We start from the raw sequence: 18800 nt of genomic DNA, 5'->3' as shown, positions 1-18800 counted from the left end.
AACGACAAGAACAAAAACTATTAACACACATGTCAATCTAAAAACATTATTATAAATTTATGGCCATAAAGTAGAATTCTGCTAGATTCATTGTCACAGAATTCTTTGTTTAAAACTCATTTAATATTTATGTAAATATAACAAAGGCAGACATAGTACGTTTGTATTTAAAATGCGACTTGTATGTATGACCCAGAACAGATTGTAAAAAAAAAAACAAAATTACTCTATGTATGAGTAAGATCGCCTTCTAACAGGAATTAAAAACAAACAAAATATTAAAAACTAAAAACAAAAACTCATTCCAAGGGCTGAACTGAAAACTAAAACTAAAATTTATACGTACATACTAGCAAAAAAAAAAAAAAAGAAAGAAATAAAACATGTTTGTTTTTATCTCACTCTCCAATGTAAACAAAAACAAACTAACTTCCATTCAAAACAAAATATTTATTACCCAGCAGTTAAGCAAGTAGTCAATGTATCCCTTATAGAGGGGAATTGTAACTAATGTCACAAAGTATACAGAGGTGTCAAATTTGACAGTTCAAAAACACTAAAATCAGCTTTTTTGAAATTGTTTCGATAGAAAGGGAAAACAAATTAGCGGTTTAATACAGACAGTGCGTTAAAACAAACAACTATATAATTAAGCACAAAACCAAACCAGTTGAATTTGTTTCGAGCGAAAGGGACAAATATATTTTTTTGCCGTGTCGCCTCTGTATACTTTGTGCAATGATGCATCACTTGGCTGCTGACTTCAATTTATATCACAGAATATACAGAAGTGTCAAATTTGACGTTTAAAAAACTCCAAATCAGATGTTAGGGCAGTTCTCATAAAAAGAGATAGCAATATATTTTGTACTACAATATCAGTGATGTGTTAAAGCAAAACGCTATATACAACACGAATTTGGTAGACAAAGAAATGTGAACAAAAGAAACAAATAAATTTGTAAGACAATTTTTTCGTAGTCTGTGGCACAAAATTTTTTAAAATGGAAAATTATAAAAATGTGTGTATTGTTTACGTGTAAATTTAAATGAAACAAAATTCTTGGTTGTTTTTTACATTTGCAAAATAAAACTCCACATGTACAATGGCAATTAAAAGTGAAATATTACAAAAATAAATGATTGCATCAAACTAAATCGGAAAGAAATTGAATTATTGCGGCAGAAAATTAAGACTAAAACAAAATGAAAAGGGCAGTTACTAAAAATGAAACAAATATAGAACTATATTATTTTCTGTCTCGTGACGCCTCTGTATACTTTGTGATTTATATAATTCGGCTTATTTGTCATGTACATGTTCTTTGTAGTTCAGAGAGAAGTCAATTGGTTACTTTTTACATCCCAGGTAATCTAGCATGAAGTCAATTGTCACTTAGGTGTCTCTAGGTAATGTAGAGTGTAGTCACTTTAAACGTTTATTTTTTGTACTCCACTTTTTTGTAAGTAATTCACTATAGTAAGTTGGACCTACAATAGGTCAAAATCGGAAAAAATATTCTTTAACCCGAATTTTTTTGTTTACCAAAAAAGTTTTTTGTCAAAATTTTTTTTACTAAAAAATTAAAAAAAAAATATTAAAAAAAAAAAAATTAAAAAAAATTTGAAAAAAATATTTTTTTTCGGCACAGCCGAATATTGTATGTAGCTAGTAAAGTAACTGACTCTATGTAACCGGTTTATGAATACAATGCGTTGCCTATAGTCTCATTGTAATCCAAAAGGGTGCTGAGAACATGCACGTGTTAAAATAATTAGTCACGTAGCTGGTTATGTAACTAGTTGTCACCCTAAATGTTAGGTAAAATCACTAGTTCGGGACAGCCTCCTAGATCAGCTGGGTCTTCATACATAATTACATACATACTGACTAATATTTACTGTGATTATGATTATAATAAATACAATGACGACGACAGCGTCCGCGACAGCGCAGCAACTACACATACATGATGTACGCACGAATAGTGTGTAGTAGTAGTTAGTGGCAGGCTGTTAAGCGGAAGTATTATAAATTCGTAAACTATTCCGGTTCAAACAAATTAACAAGCAATAAAACAAATATACAAACCACGAATATCACATAAAATACACAATATTGTGTGTGTTTGTTTGTGTTTTTGTTTATATTTTGTTTCGGTTTAGTTTTTTTTTTTTTGTTTCTGTTGTTGTTAATTAATTAAAGAGTCAGCGCCTCTTATTAATATTAACTGCACATTACGACAATTTAGTGTTTTTTTATATTCTTTTGTTAGATTTTCGTATAATCGGTTATTTTTGAATAAGTCATCGATAAAGTGTTTTAATATCGGTCAATGTTACCCGCAAATTATTTTGCGATTAAAGTATTAATTAATTGAAACGTTAAGGTTCTGCGACTTTAATAGAATAACAAATTAATGTGTATTATTAAAACGTACGAGATCTTGTAAAAATTATTCATTTTATTTATAGAATTTTGTATAATTTTAACATAAAATACTTGCTTTGTGTAAAAAGTTAAAGCCTATAACTGTTTAAAAATAAAATAAAATTTATGGGAATTCTATTGAAACTTACTAAACAACATTTTTCATAATGTTAAAAGTTTCAAGTTTAGTTGTGCTTACTTTGAAATGTCTAGATTTTTAAGTAATTAATATGTATCTGATATTATGTAAACCCTAAAAACAAATTTTACAGTGTTTTTCATGGTTTTAAAAGTTTGTTGTCATTTTGACCCCAACTGCGTTTAATGGTTAATTTCATTAGTTATATATTTTTCTTAAGTTTCTGAAAAATCGGCTCAAAAATATATATTAAGTTTACGCTAGAAATATTGCAAAATTTTGGCTTTGACCCTCACGATTTAACGGTTAACGTATTCTGATTTTTTGGTTATGGCTTGAAAAAAAATATTTGATTGAACTCCATCAATCAATATCCCCTAAAATATATTGGGTGTATGACTTACAAATTCGGATTTTTTTTCCAATTTTTAGCTTTTATTATGAAACATTTGTACAATATAAATTTATACAAAGCATTGGCCATTGTTAGCTATGACATTTTCCCATTTTTCTGCCAACATATGGATTCCGCGCCAAATAAACTGCTCATCTTTTGAGGTCTAGAACTCATCAAGTCAATATCGTATACTCTGTTCCAAAATTAAGCGTATCCCAGAGAGAGCGTACTGCATCGATCGAAACAAATAGTAGTCTGATGGGGCACGGTCAGTACTATAAAGCTTGTGAGGCAAAACTTCCCAACCACTTCATTCTAAATACTTTTTAACAGCTATTGCAACATGTGGCCGAATGTTGTCATGATGGAATATTACGGTTTCATGACTGGCAGTATATTCTTGGCGTTATTCATCCAATAGTCGCTTCATACGAATATATTGAGTTCGTTACAGGTTCCAGGTCCAGATTTCAGCAGCTCATAATAGACGGGAACCTTTTTCTCCCACCAAATACAGAAAATTACCTTAGCGCCATGTATATTTGGCTTTGGTGTCGTTTCATCTTGTTGGCCGGGCTTCACATACGATTTCTTAAGCATTGGGTTTTTGTCGTTAATCTGTAGTTTTTACTTCTGCTCTACAAAATCTCTTTTTAATACAACATTCTTTACTAAAAATTATTTTTTCAATAAAATACTTTTTTTTAAGTTTGTTCAATAGCTTTATTACTGATATATTCACCCGGAATCAAGAGTTCACATGAAATATGTTCCCTTTTCCTATCTCTCGTTCATCAATTGTGAAATTTTTAGATGTAATTTTGTAAACAATAAGCAGCTGTTACGAACAAAATCAACTATTGTGAATGAAAAGTTCATGGAAATATCACGATAGTAATTTTACCATCGAGGGAAATGGATATTTCATGGGAACAAAATTGTCGATAGCGAAAAAAAAAAGTTATGCAAAGAAAATATTTTCCCAAATAAAAAAATCTTGTTTTACTAAAACTTGCTTTCAATAAAAAGTTGTCCTCACAAAAATTTTTCTAAAAAGCTTATTTCACAAAAAAGTATATATTTGCATAAGAAAAGCTTTTTTTAATAAAAAAAAATCAGTTTCACTGCAACGAGCTTTTATATAATATCACTAAAAACCATTTTTTCATTAAAATATTTAAATTTCACTCCAATGAGCTTTTATATTATGAAGCTTTTTTCACTAAAAAGTTGTATTTTTTATTTTTACAAAAATCATCTTTTTATAAAAATCGACCAAGTTACTCTACATTAATCGTTTGAACAAAATATTATCAGAAAAACGTACAACACTAAAACTACATTACAAATACTACATATGCTGCTACTGCTGCTGCCTGCTACTGTTACTGCTATCGATTAAACACATGACAGGTTGTTATGACCAATATTTTTGTGTGATTTTTTTGTTTTATATTTTTTGTTATTTATTGTTTATTTTACCATTATACCGTTAGCTATTTATTACTTACAACTATAATATTAATTTGCAATTGTTTTAGGATGGGAGTGAGTGAGTTAGGTTAAAATCAAGCATGATTTCCAAATGACTAAATTTAGTCATTATTTTGTTTATAACGTTCATATATTTTTAGGAAAATATTTAACAAATGTATGTAATGGGAAATTTTGATTTATTTAACAAAATGGTGGATATTTTTATCTAATATTTATTTGTGTGTCAGTTACAATGTTAGAACAATTTAAACAGAATATGTACTAGGAAGTAAAGCTACATAAGGATAACATAATAAACAAGTAAGAGTGCTATATTCGGCTGTGCCGAATCATATATACCCTTCACCAAATTATACTTCAAAATTTTAAATATTTTTAGGTAAACAAAATTTAATTTTTTGTCCAGTTCCATTTTTAGGAAAAAAAATTTGTTCGATTGTTTAAATTTTTTAATATTTTTTTTTTAAATTTAAAATTTTTTTTTTTTAAATTTTAATTTTTTTTTGTTTTTTCAATTTTTTTTTGTGAAAAAAAAATTCGGGTTCAAAATTTTTTTTTCCGATTTTGACCCATTGTAGGTCCATCTTACTATGGTCTTTTATACGTCGTTGCAAATGTCTTTGAAATATCTATCATTATATATCCATATTGTCTATATTAATGTCTTAGTAATCCAGATATAGGTCAAAAATAGGTCAAAAATCGAGGTTGTCTTGGTTTTTTCCTCATATCTCAGCCATTTGTGGACCGATTTTGCTGATTTTAAATAGCAAAATTCTCGAAAGCATGTCTGACAGAATTATTGAAGATTTGGATCCCGAAGATGGGGTCTTCAGAAAATAGATTTCAACAGACAGACAGATATGGCTTAATCGACTCCGCTATCTATAAGGATTCAGAATATATATACTTTATAGGGTCGGAAATGAAAAATGTAGAAATTACAAACGGAATGACAAACTTATATATACCCTTCTCACGAAGGTGAAGGGTATAAAAAGGGAAGTAGTTCAAATTGTATGTTGTTTTCACGACTTCCTAAACAGTAGTACATAACAATTGTCAAAAATGAAACACTTAAAAACTTCATCCATGAACAGTTTTTTAAGATGATCTGGGAATACAAATATTTCACATTTTTTTATTTTCGATTGAACACATGACAGGATGACCCCTACCCATGTAAAGCTTAGTGTTGGAACTAGGAAAATAGTTTATAGTAGGTAGGATACAGGGAGTAGTATTTGTATAGAAATTTGCTTTGAATTTTCCTATATTGAAAGTGACTTCAGCAAGAAGCCATTTTCACATAGAGACAGTTCGGCGAATTTTCCCTATAATGTGTTGTGCGATCCGCTTTCCGGTCGACGAATGATCCCTTGCCGAAGAACATGTATTGCGTAAAAAACTATGGGTTTGGTGAACAAGTTCCCTAATTTCACCAGAGAACATTCCATTGTAGAATCGGTAGAACAGGGAAACACAACCAACATTTTGACGATGTTCCAGTGACTCAATAGAGATGGATAATGTCACCGATAAGCACCTTCGTACTCTCCTGTACGTCGGCCCATACATGAGACATTTTGGTTCGGATATACGTGGTGTAAATAGTATAGAGATCGGATGGAGTGAAATATTTCATACACCGTTTTAGAAAACCAAGCCATTTCAAAAATGTGTTTTGTCCAGTAAACATTGCACGTCAAGAGCTACTGTTTCTTTAATATTTACACCACCCAAAACAAGAAACTATAAAATGAAGCAACAAGATCTGTCTTGCGTTTGTGTGTTAATATATAACATTGAGTATTGCTTGCATTCAGAGATTCCCACAAGATCTTGGTTAAGCGTACCATGTTTTGACTTATTTCCCCAGTCTCCGACAGGATTAGATTAGGTTATACAGGCAGCCGGTTTTCCCAGCTCACTTGGGTCCAGGAATTGGTGCCTTTGTGATACCCTAAAGAATCATGTTCAGGTCCTCAAAAGGTGCTTCACATGACGAAAATGGATTCGATTCCGCACCAACCCAACACACGCATAAACGAATCCACTTTCCAAACATCTACTCTCGATAGTTCCGCTAAGCCGTACATAAAAGGACTACCCATTGTGTAAAGACAGTGGAGGTGTTCAACTGTTTCATTATATGGAGTGTTTAGACTCCTAGCATGCGCACCAATTAAGCAGAGCCATACAGGCTTGGTCTATAATTGAATGAATATAAATGGCATTTGTTGCAGTCATCTGTAAAGAATAGATAGGATTGGAAGTTTGACGTATAAGCTCGTTTAGAATGATAAGAAATAGAGTAGGAAAAAGGACGGAGGCTTGATGAGATTCCATCTACAACAACTCTTATAGTGAGTTCTCTGAAAAAGCTCGATATAAACCAAAAGCAATAAATTATTTGAGATTAAAAATAGTTTTGACTTAAATGTTGCTATTAAAATTCATTGTGCATTTGAATATTTATAAAAATCGTTTAAAATATCTTCCGCAATGCATGTGTTTCACCAATGAAAAAACGTAGTCAATTCATCGAACTTGCATTTGTTATCGTCAAATGAAGAGCCACAAAAGACATGATCTTCAATGATTTAAAAATCATGCATGTTTCTCCTAATTTCAGCCAAGTAATAATCAGTTGAACCCCTGCTGAAACTTCTTTTTGTCCTTTAATTTTTTGCTGGTTAGTGAAAAAATTAGTTGGTCCCATTAAATCTTCATTTAACAGTGTCTCTCTTATAAAGCTCATAACACATACTTTGAAGAGTAAGTAGTTTATTTGTTATTAAACATACATAAACATACATAAACAAATAAATAAATATCTGACGGCTGTTAGTTTTTATGTACAGCGACGACTATGATCACTAGCAATTATAGAATCAACAAAATACTTATTGCTATTGTTGGTTAATAAAGAATGAAACAAAACAAAAAAAAAACATATACCCATGTTAATCGGTTGATGACTCGAATACTGTCTGTCTGACTGTCAGTCATTCAGTCATTCGTGACTGTGATGACTATCGATCACATAGAAATACATAAATATCTAGAAAAATTTAGCAGAATAAACAAAAAAACTATTAAAAAGAATATTCATAAAGTTAATTTTATATTATATTAATAAACAAAGAACAAGCCACACTACACATGCTTTTATTTTTATTAATTAATTAATTTATTTGTTGTTCTCTTTTTTTTCATGTGTAATTCAATTTTTATTTTAAGCAATTATAACAATTTGCTTATTTTGGACATTCTCGTTTTCTGCTAGTTCTAGTATTATAATAATAATATTGATTTACTTATTTGCATTTAAAATTTATTTCCCCATTTCACTTTTTGTTGAGTTTTACAGATTCTTTCCATTCCATTTCGAAATCGATAATATCAACAAACTACTTTAAACTACTTGTCGTATTCAAAGCGTTTATTTTAAATAGAAAAAACAAAACAACAATAATAATGGAACAAATATCTTATCAGAAGTGAAACATTTAAAATGACAAACACTTGAAATATATAATAATAATAATAGCTATCTGTGGTGTACATATTTGTCATAAAGAATATTGATATTTGTGTTGAAATGTAAAAGTAAATAAAATGGTGTAATAAATATATCAAGTGAGACAGACACAAAGAATAGGTTAAGATAGCCAGATTTAGTAACTTTTTAAAGCAAACAGGGTGCTTAACAATTTAATTATCTGAAAGCCAGTCCTACTGTATGACTGATTTATTACCACTTTTCTTCCAAATGACCCCACTGTGCCGGATTTGGGAGGAAGCATCAAGGCTTTTAAGAACCAACATATGCTACGATACTATAGTTGGAGTGTTGTGAGGGAAACAAATGAAAATATTTATAAAATCAGAATTAACACTGTTAATTTTTATTTCTTGTACTAATTTTAACATCCTGATTTTTCAATATTTTTCCCGTGCTTACACGTTCTGAAATAATAAACCCATGTTTCAAATCATGAACAAAAACCTTGTAAACTATTGGTTGTATGACTTAAAATGGGGGATTTTTTCAAAATGTTTGCTTTTATTTTGAAAATTTTTTTCAAAATAAAAGCAAACTTCCCAACCACTTCTTTCTAAATAGTTTTAACAAGCATTGCAACATGTGTCCGAGTGTTGTCATAATGGAATATTACAGTTTCATGTCTGGCCGCATATTCTGAGAATTTTTCGGCCAATGCTCCCTTCAAATGTATCAATTGTGTCCGGTACAGGGTCTGTGCGATGGTCTGGCCAGATTTCAGCAGCTCATATTCGATAGGACGCTTTTGGTCCCACTAAATACAGAGCAATTCCTTAGGGCCATGGATATTTGGCTTTGTTTTCGATTTGTCGGGATGACCGGATTTCACATACGATCTCTTTCGGCTTATCGTAATGGATCTATTTTTCATCGCACGTAAAATTTCGATGCATAAATTATTTTCTTTGAAAGCGTTCAAGCAGCATTTAAGACATGGTCTCTTAGCTTCAATTCGTATGTTTCTCAATTTGATTTTGGATGAATCCTGCTGATCGCAAACGTTTTGAAATTGCTGCTTGAGTAGCTCCCAATGTTTTTGTCAGCTATTGCTGAGTTTTACAACAACCATCTTTTTGGCTGGCCTGAGCGATTTTCACCACTTCTGAACCTCACAAATCATCTCTCGTACGTTGAATCCGATAAAACACATTCACCATAAGCTTCAATGAGCAATCGGTGTGCTTCAGCGGAAATTTTTTTCAAATTAAAGAAGTAAAGCGAAACTTCCCGCATATGACGCTTTGTAGGTATAAAATTCGACATTTTTGATGCTAAAAAAGACTTTGTTGTTTACGCTATAATGTTCAATAACTAAGTGAGCATAAATGACAGATATGTACCCTTCAAAATCAGCTATAAGTTATTAAAAACAAAAACCGCGTACGAAAGATACACCATCTATTGTAAATCCCACATTTTTAACACATCAAAAAATAAGATGTTGTATATTTTTGGTTGCCCTGATAATGACTCATTAAAAATAGTAAAATGCCAGTGATTTCAAAAGAAACTAAATAACAACAAATTATTCTTACAAAAAAAAATATATAAATGTAACTCATGAAATGATTTAAATTAAATATTATTTACCATTAAAATTAGAATTTAAGCTTAAATTATAGAAGAACATAAACTCTAGTAATAAATGTTGGTCATCTTTTTACAGATAAAGAAACAAAAGAATAAAATTTCAAAATATTACATGTTCTTATTTCAATTTTCCAACTTAATCAAGCAAAAGGGATCTTTTGTCTTAAGACAAAACAAAATCAGAACAAAAATATAAAGCAACTACAACTACAACAAATAATCTCAAAGTAACGACAACAAACCTACAGAGTTTGAGTGCTTTGACCTTCTTTTACTATTCAGTGTGTATATTTTAACAACTTTAAATCTAGCAATTGAGTATTTTAGATTTTTATGTCTTTTAGCTCTTTATAACCTACACACACTCGAACCTGAACATGTACCACAATATACTTGATACGTGCATATTAACCAAAAAAATAACTAAACTAAACAGAAAAATCATAAAATATTGTTGGTTGCTTTTGGCCGATTGCTAGCCAATATATGTATGTATGTACGTAACAACAAGTTAACAGCAACATTGGCAAAATTCATATAAACATTGGTTAAATTAAATCTAATACAAGCAAATGAGCGTTAGTAGTTAGTACACAAGAACTGCCTCGTCAATTGGGTTCAAAGTAAACCAGCTTTAAATCTAACAACCAAGAAACTGACCTTAAAATTCGGCAAATAAAACGTTTCGATCTGTAAACTGTGCTAGCTAGCACCTTTAGAATCAACACAAAAGCAAATAATATAAAAACACACAGAAAACAAATAAAAATAATAATAATGGCAAAATAAAGTTTGACAAAGACATGAGAAATAAAAGCCAACACACTTTCAGATAGACATCATCTAATGAATGTTTAGATTTCGTAGGTAATTGCAAGATATTGTTTTAAAAGTGTTAAATGCAAAGATAAAAACCGCTAGCTAGCATAGCATAGTACAGCACAGTCATAGCACAACAAAAATTGAGAACACCTAAACCCTAACCTAAAACTGAATGTCATTCACACTAAATGGAATGGCAGATTGTCTGAGTGATGGAATGAATGAATGAATACGAAATGCATGCATTGTATAAACATAAAATAAAAATCAAAGACTTCTCTAATTTAATCAAGCATATTTTATAATAAATTTAACAGCAAAAAATCTTTTTAAAGGAAGTTGATTTCAACACTTTGATTTTATTTATTTCTATTTCTATTTTTTTTTTTTTTGCTTCAATTATTTTTCTTTGTCAATAAATTATTTGTGTTTTTGTTTGTTTTTGCTTTATGAATGAACTCATTCATATTTTACGATCGCCTTTCTATTTTTTGTTTTGATTTTGTGGTTTTATTGATAAGATAACATTTCTGGAGTTGTTGGAAAATCGAGTTGAACTTTCTATGATATTGGGTGAATTCCAAAATGTCTGTATGCAATGCAGTCATATCTTTAGCAAGACAAAGCAAGCAAACGCGTAGTTAAAATTTAAAAAAAAAAAAACTTAGCATACTGCCTGTTTTTACTTTTTCATACATTTTGCGATATAAAACATTAATCAAAGTTTACACGGTTGCGTTAAGAATCGCTCGACTTATTAAGGTTGCATAGCATATAGACGTTTTGGAATTCACCCATTTTGTTCAGTCTGATCGTTTACCTGTTGGTTTTAATACTTCCCTATATTTTGCTTACTTTTTGTATTGAAAATTCCATAAGCTTTCTTTATGAAACTTTTTTGTAAGAAATAATGTTCTCACGACAATTGAATATACGCTCCTAACACTTTATACAAGTTATTTTACGAAAAAATCCGGATTTCAGAAATAATTTTCAACCCTATACAGCTAAAATCGTAAGTATCACCTTAACTAATTATTCAAACTAAAAGGTCATTTAAAAGGACTTTAATTGGCCATTACCACAGAATATTTTTACTTCCGGGTCATGTAAAAAAGGACTTCGAATAATAATTCTCACAATAATCGTTTTAATCTCCTACATATGAAAAAACCGACTTTTATTACAGTATATCGATGGCTTAATATAGAAATGTCGTATCTCAACTTTTAGTTACTTTACAGGAGAAGGAAAAAACTCATTAATATCAGAAAGTGATCAAATAATATCAAACAAATTTTAGAAAAGTTGTTTGATATTATTTGATATAAACCAAAAAATATGTATTCAACTTTAAATGAGTTAGGGGTTTTTCTTTCAAACGATTTTTTAAATGAGTTAGGGCTTTTTTATAATTACTGTAAATCTGTTATTCGTCATCATAGGACAGTGAATTTTTTAAGGGAGGTCTATTTGAGTTTTGTCTACCAGAATATGTAAAAAACCCGATTTTGCCATCCATATGTAAAAAGCGTTTGAATGGACATTAATGATAGAAGCGTGTTTACTTTCGAGGTATGACGAAAAGCGTCTTCGCATAATTTTTCTTTTATTAACTGGCCTTTGCCCGGGCAAAGCCAGTTTTATCACACATGCTAAAACCTAAGAGAGATCAGCAACCAATTTTTAAACCATTACACATTGATTTCAAATGTGGTTAAAGTGCCACATAATTGAAATTTAAGAATATTTAATATTTTGTTTTAAAAAAAATCTAAAATTGGTGTAAGTAAGTAAATTGTTAACTTAGAAACAAACATTTTCGAAAAGTTCGGTATTTCTACTTTAAAATGAAAAAAATAATGTTTACTTTGGTGTAAACAAATTTTCCATGACTTTTTTTGAGATAATTTTGTATAATTATAGAATTTGGTGAAAAGCTAAAATCATTTATGATCTGATTTGCAATTAAATTTATTAATTGGTCTCTTTTCGTTTTAATGTTACAGCGATAATTGCGAATCCAGTTTTTTTTTTTAAATAAAATTCCAATTAGAAAATTATTTATTTTAGCTAGACAATACCTTCCCAATAAGCACTAAGACACTTGGAATTTGAATTGAATTCAAAATTAAAATTGTTTTTGGCTTGAATTTATGATTCCTTTTTACTGGATAATGCTATTGATAGAAAGTATAATACAACTACATATAATTCAATTGATTGTCAATGTACACAATTCTAGAATTTCTACTTGAATTCCCACTAAAATGCTTATTGGGTTTGTGCTTTCGAAATATTATCTTTATAATTTAATTATAAGTTAGAATTCTGTCTACAACTAGAGAACAACCTAAGTCTGTAGTCAAACACCTAATTCTTGCAACAACAAAATATATTTTATATCAGACACTTGATTTGGTGGACTGTCTAATCTCTATGGATAATTCTCTATGCCTTAAGTCGTTCTCTAGTTTTTAAAAATATTTCTTACTTAATAATACACATAAATTTAAATTATCAAAATAAAATTTCCTAAAATACAGGATTTTCTAACACTTGAAATGTTTTTTGTTTATGAGTTTTAGAGCGGAATTTCTAGGTTAATATTAATTAATAAAATATCCAAAAAAGAATTTAATTATTTTCTACATTCTGTTAATAAAACTTTTTTAACATTGCTTTGTTTTTTTCTTCTAATTAGAAGTGTTGCCAATTCATTTTAATCATAATGTTTATTTTCAGTAATTTATTATGCATTTTATTGATTAGTCAACAACACAACACAACTATAAACCTCAAGCTTATGAATGTGTCAAAAGAAGATTTGTTGTTGTTATGGCAGAGAGTAAAGGGGGGTTATTTAAGATTCTGCTGTTTTGTTACTCCCCAGTAAAACAACAACACAATAACAGCAGCAGCACATTAACACAAAAAAAAACAATAACAAATGTCCCAGCAGTTAAGCAAGTAGCCTATGTATCCCTTATTATAGACAGTAATTGTCACTAATGTCCTATCACTTGGCAGACTCCAATTTATATGTTTTGGGTCATTTGGTACGTGTGTGCTCTTTGTAGTGCAGAGGGAAGACAATTGGTTATTTTATACATCCCAGTTAATCTAGCGTTAAGACAAATACCATTTAATTGTCTCTAAGTAATCTAGAGTTTAGTCACATTAAACGTTTTGTGAGTAATTCATACAAACTGATTTTATTCAAATTGTGTTGATATAATTCTCTCTATTGAAGAGTTGTCGAAGGAAGGTTTGTCTATGATATGTAGCTGATCAAGTATCCAGTTAGGTAGCTAGTAAGGTAACTGACTCTATGTAACCAGTATGTGAATCCAATGCATTGACTACTTTGGACCAGCTATCAGACAACCTCATTGTAATCAACTGACCATTTTTTTAAATAACTAGTCACGTAGCTATTGAAGTAACTAGTTCCCACCCTAAATGATGAGTAAAATCACTTGTTCGGGACTGTCTCCTAGAACTGCTGGGAAATGTAAGACACATTCGGCAAACGGCTGCATTTCCTGTTAAACGCAAAACTAAAAAAAAAACAAAACACACAAAGATGCAGATAGATAGACAGACGGACGGGCCGACAGAAAAATAAGCAAATTGTAATGTTGTTGAATTTCCCCATAATAAATTTTTATAGCGAATTTTCTTAATTTTTCTGAAGACTTTTTTTCTGTAGTTCTTTGTTCTGGGGATTTTTTTGTATTTTTTTTTTTTGTGTAAAACGTAAAATGAAATAAATGCGTTTGTTTCCTTTATAATTGAACTCACCTTCAATAGAGATAAATTATTTTCTCTGGCTGCATTACAAACAATATATGAAAGATCCATGGCAATTATTTTGGAATATGTATCTTCTTGTGTTTGGTTCTTGCTTCTTGGGCCTTGTCTCCTCTGTTCTGTTCTTGTTGTTCTATTCTATATGTGTATTGTTTTTGTAATTAATTTTCTGTGTGTGTTGTTGCTGCTTCTGTATAACTCAGCAACAAAAACAATAATAATATTCCTTTGTTCTTTTGTTGGTGTTGACGATGTTATTGATGATGAAGATGCTTTCAAATTAAAATGGGGAATTTTGCGTTATCTTTTTCTTAAAAAGAATCGTTGAAATTTATAGTGATGTTTCTGAGTATTCTTTTCCTATTTTCAATACATTTGAAAGCTTATTTATGCAGACGTATTGAGACCCACCAACCCACCGTTTTGTTAATACCAATTTTTTTGGTTTCGTTATGTTTTTTCACTGGTGTTTTTTTTCTAATTTAATTTTCTTCTATTATTGAATATTTCACACAAAACAACAACAAAAAACAATTGCACAATTTTTCTAAAAATTCGTTTTTTTCTTAAATTTTCTTGTAAATTCTTCTGTTGAATTTATTTCAAGTAAATTGCAACAAGAAACCAGCAAGAGAAATTTTTTTTAGGTACGTAATTCTTTTTTTATGAAGCAGGAAGACAAAAATATTTTCTTATTTTATATTTTCCTCGTTTTTTTATGATATTTATTATATGTATTCTTCTTCTTTGTTATTTTTGTATTATGGACAAGGAAACGACGAAATACTGCTTTTTTGGTAGTTATTGTTGTTGGTTATTTTAAAGCACTTTGATTTCGTTTTATTCTTATTTTTCTTCCTTTTCGATTTCTCCAAGAAGCACCGTTTCTTTATTTTTTTTTAACAATTCTGAGCAAAAAATTTGTTGAACAAAACAAAATTACTTTTTTTTAACTTGTAATCTTTTTTTAGTTTTAACTTTTTGTTTAAAATACAATTTTAAGAAATAATCGCTTCTATAACGAATCACGAATCTTTTCAACGTTGTATTCTCATGCGCTCATTGTTAATTACTAATAAAAATATATATTTTTGTTAAGAATATTATCGTCTAGTTATATTGTTAATTCTTTTCTATTCTTCCTTTTCTCTGTTGTTTCTTTCATTACATTGTTCGTTGACAACAGAGTTGTATTTACTGGAATATGTTCAATAGCAGAGAACAATATGGCAACCACAAAACTTGGAAAACAAATTTAAGATTTAAAAAAATCAAAATAGAGATTTTTATTAAAAATATAATAATATTTAGTATTTTTAAAAACTACGGCTTTTAGAGTGATTATGAAACAACTGTGTTTTCTTTATTCTAATGAAATTTAAGAGTTGTGTTGCCATATTGCTTATTTTTCACATTTTATCTACCGCTATTTTTTTGGAGGCCTTGCCAGGTGCACTAATAACGTCGAAATTTAATTGCTTAAGAAGCCAGTGATGTCACTATTTTCGTTAAAAAAAATCATTAAATTTATTTAAATCTAAGCAAATTTACTTTAAAAAAAATAATTTTGGGATATTTGTATAAAAATATTATTTTATTATTTATTTACATGATATTTAAATTATATTAATTTAAAGTTATTAGTATTGGCTACCAAGGCCATCAGCTATATATTGTTATGTTTTTACCTTTTAAAAACGATGGTTTATTTCCTTTAAATAAACCGGATACTTTTGACTATTTTCATTTACTCTTTTAAGTCTTTGTGTATGTGGGCATTGAATAAAAAAATGGTTTAATCTAAAATATATCTCAATTCTAATTGAAATAGATTTAATCGAAGAAATTAATATTTTTGAATATTATTACATAATTTTAATCCAACTTATTCTTGTTAACGTATAACCGTCTGCATGTCAGACTAACCCTCTGCTCCCTGATCGAAATTAAAAAATTCGGCTCTGTTATGATTTGAAGCGCAGAATATAAACTTTCTAGGTATTCGAGGAGCTTCAGATAATAAAGAAAACAAACTAAAGAGTATTCTTTATTATGGGAAATAACGTTAAAACATGACGATTTTTACACCGTGTTTTCTAATCTTATTAGAAAACCATGTATTCTAATCTTATTAACAAAATATTTATTTTTTACATAAATAAGTAAAGCCCTCACTATTCAATTATCTACACTACATTAAGTGTTAATACATATTTGTTTTTTGACATTTGTTAAGACCAATTGTTGTCTTTGTAGAACTGCCAACATCTTGTATGAATTCGCCTTGGTAGAGTCAATGCCAAGACGGACTCCTAACCTAGTTTTGATGGCATCACACCGTTTAATGTTTTCAAGTTCCAGTTTGATACAGTTGCCATTAGAAACATGTGGAACAATGAAGAAAAAGCTTTAGAGTTGATATTGAGCGTGCCAGCGAGCAACATAAATTATTATGATGACATAATTCACTTGTTTCCAATTTCTTAAGTCACGAGGTAGTATGTCTATCAATGGCTGTCACACAATCTAAATGACGCAGCTTGTTCAAATTTTGACAGGAGTCAACTGACAGATGCCTGTTAACGTGAGCAGTGTCACCCTTTCAGTTAAGACCCCGGAAATTAAAAAAGTTGCGGACGTATTTGGGCATGGTCATGTTTTTGAAAATTGTTATAAACATTTTGCAATAGATTTTATGAACTTTTTATCATTACTTGTTCATATTTATCTACACGGAATTTTTTTCTTAAATATGTAGTTGTCTGTGTTTTCAGCAGTCGATAATTTCCGAGTTATAGAGTTCTAACGGATAAACTTTAAATTTTTCATTGTCCTTTTTAAGATACATATATTGTATACATATTTATAAATTATAAACATACATAATTGTTAAATTCTATCCCCTATTTTGCTTTCAATAAATCACACAATAATATGTATACATGCTTATTTCTATTATATATTTAAAAAATATTTATTTGTATATTTCTTTATAATATACCTTATTCTCATTTACATATAGAGTATAGAAATCTCTAAAAAGAAAAACAAAAAAAAACTAACATTTCACTTAAATACAATTATTTAATTTTTTTTATAAATTTTCATTCTTTTTAACATAATCCATGGCCAATAGCTTAACTCGTTGAACATTAGTGTCGTTGCCAAAACGTTCTTCAAATTCCAAATATTTTTTGAAAATTGTACGCATTTTCCGTAAAGGTATTTTTTGAACAACAGCACGTTCCAAGATATTTCTAAAAAAAAATAAAGAAAGAAAATAAATAAATATTTAGTAAACAAAGGCGTAAAAAGCTTTTTGCTGTAAGGCGAAGAGCTTAAAATATTTTGAGAAAAAACACATGTAGTTAGTTGTTGACAAAAGCTAATGTGGAACACATTAAAGTGATGAGAAAATGAATATGTGTGAATTTTATTTATGGTTTAATGATATTTTTATAGTTTTTTAAAAAATATGTATCTAGTATTTAGGATAAAATCTATGATAAGATTGTCAGACATTTTTTTTTGCAAATACATCATTAGAAATTATTTCTTTTGTTTCTTAATAATGGAAAAGTTTTTCTATGAATCTTTAATTTTGCAAATAAAAAAATAAATAAAAATTGTCCAATTTGTAGATTTTCATATACATGTGTGAAAATATTTAAATTTTCCGCAATGAATCCCAATTTTTATTCATATTTAAAATTGTTTCAGTGATTAGAATTTGACTACACCATTTCAATGTAATAAAATTCTAAATAAATAAATATTTATTTTTGATTTTAAATAGTGAGAAAGTATTTTTTTAAAACAAAAGTAAAGTTTTTTTGTTAAAAATAAAATTTTTTAATGAAAGACAGAAATTACTTTTTAGAAAAATTTGACTTTTTATAAATTTTTTTTTTTTTTTTGAAAAATTCTAATTATTTGTAAAAAATGCAAAGTTAAATTTTTCAATGAAAAAATTTAACTTTTGTAAAAACTGAGGCTTTTTGTTGAAAATTTTACTTTTTGTTAAAAAAAACAGTTTAATTTTAATGTTAAAAAGGTAAATTTTTTAATGAAAAGTTAAATTTTTCAATGAAAAAATTTAACTTTTGTAAAAAAACTGAGGCTTTTTGTTGAAAATTTTACTTTTTGTTAAAAAAAACAGTTTAATTTTAATGTTAAAAAGGTAAATTTTTTAATGAAAAGTGAAAAAACACATTTTTTTTAGCAAATTTTTTCGTTTTTGTTAAAAAAGAGCGTCTTCATTATTATTTTTTAAAAAAATATTTTTTACAAAAAAAAATCTAAAAATAAGATATTTTGTAAAAAGTATTTTCTTACAAATCGCAAATTTTTAACTCACCTTGCTGAATCGATTAACTCCGCCTTAACCAACATGTCCACATATTGACACCAAACATCCACACGTTTAGGATATGAGGTAACCACTTGATCCAATAAGGTTTGGGCCATTTCATTGTTGCCATGTCTGTGATTTAGATTGGCAAACATAACAATAGTGTTGACATCTAAACGAAAAATACCCCAA

General features: G+C 28.9%; 2 protein-coding genes across 2 annotated transcripts in view; both read right to left on the bottom strand.

Annotated features, from left to right (window-relative positions):
* The window catches only part of LOC135949346 (protein fem-1 homolog CG6966), a 38332-nt gene extending 22982 nt beyond the window's left edge, over positions 1-15350 (bottom strand). Inside the window, exon 1 of the mRNA XM_065498876.1 lies at positions 14249-15350. Coding sequence (XP_065354948.1) covers positions 14249-14308 — 60 coding nt within the window. The 5' untranslated portion in view covers positions 14309-15350. The remainder of the gene's footprint in view (positions 1-14248) is intronic.
* Positions 15351-17196: 1846 nt separating this feature from the next.
* Positions 17197-18800, bottom strand: part of Rrp5 (Ribosomal RNA Processing 5) — a 35107-nt gene continuing 33503 nt past the window's right edge. Inside the window, exons 5-6 of the mRNA XM_065498874.1 lie at positions 18615-18780; positions 17197-17514 (exon numbers count right to left, since the gene is read on the bottom strand). Coding sequence (XP_065354946.1) covers positions 17352-17514; positions 18615-18780 — 329 coding nt within the window. The 3' untranslated portion in view covers positions 17197-17351. The remainder of the gene's footprint in view (positions 17515-18614; positions 18781-18800) is intronic.

The sequence above is a fragment of the Calliphora vicina genome, chromosome 1 (genome assembly GCF_958450345.1).
Source record: "Calliphora vicina chromosome 1, idCalVici1.1, whole genome shotgun sequence".
NCBI classification, from domain to species: domain Eukaryota; kingdom Metazoa; phylum Arthropoda; class Insecta; order Diptera; family Calliphoridae; genus Calliphora; species Calliphora vicina.
Note: the sequence above shows the minus strand (reverse complement) of the source record. Positions and strands in the feature narration are given on the sequence as shown.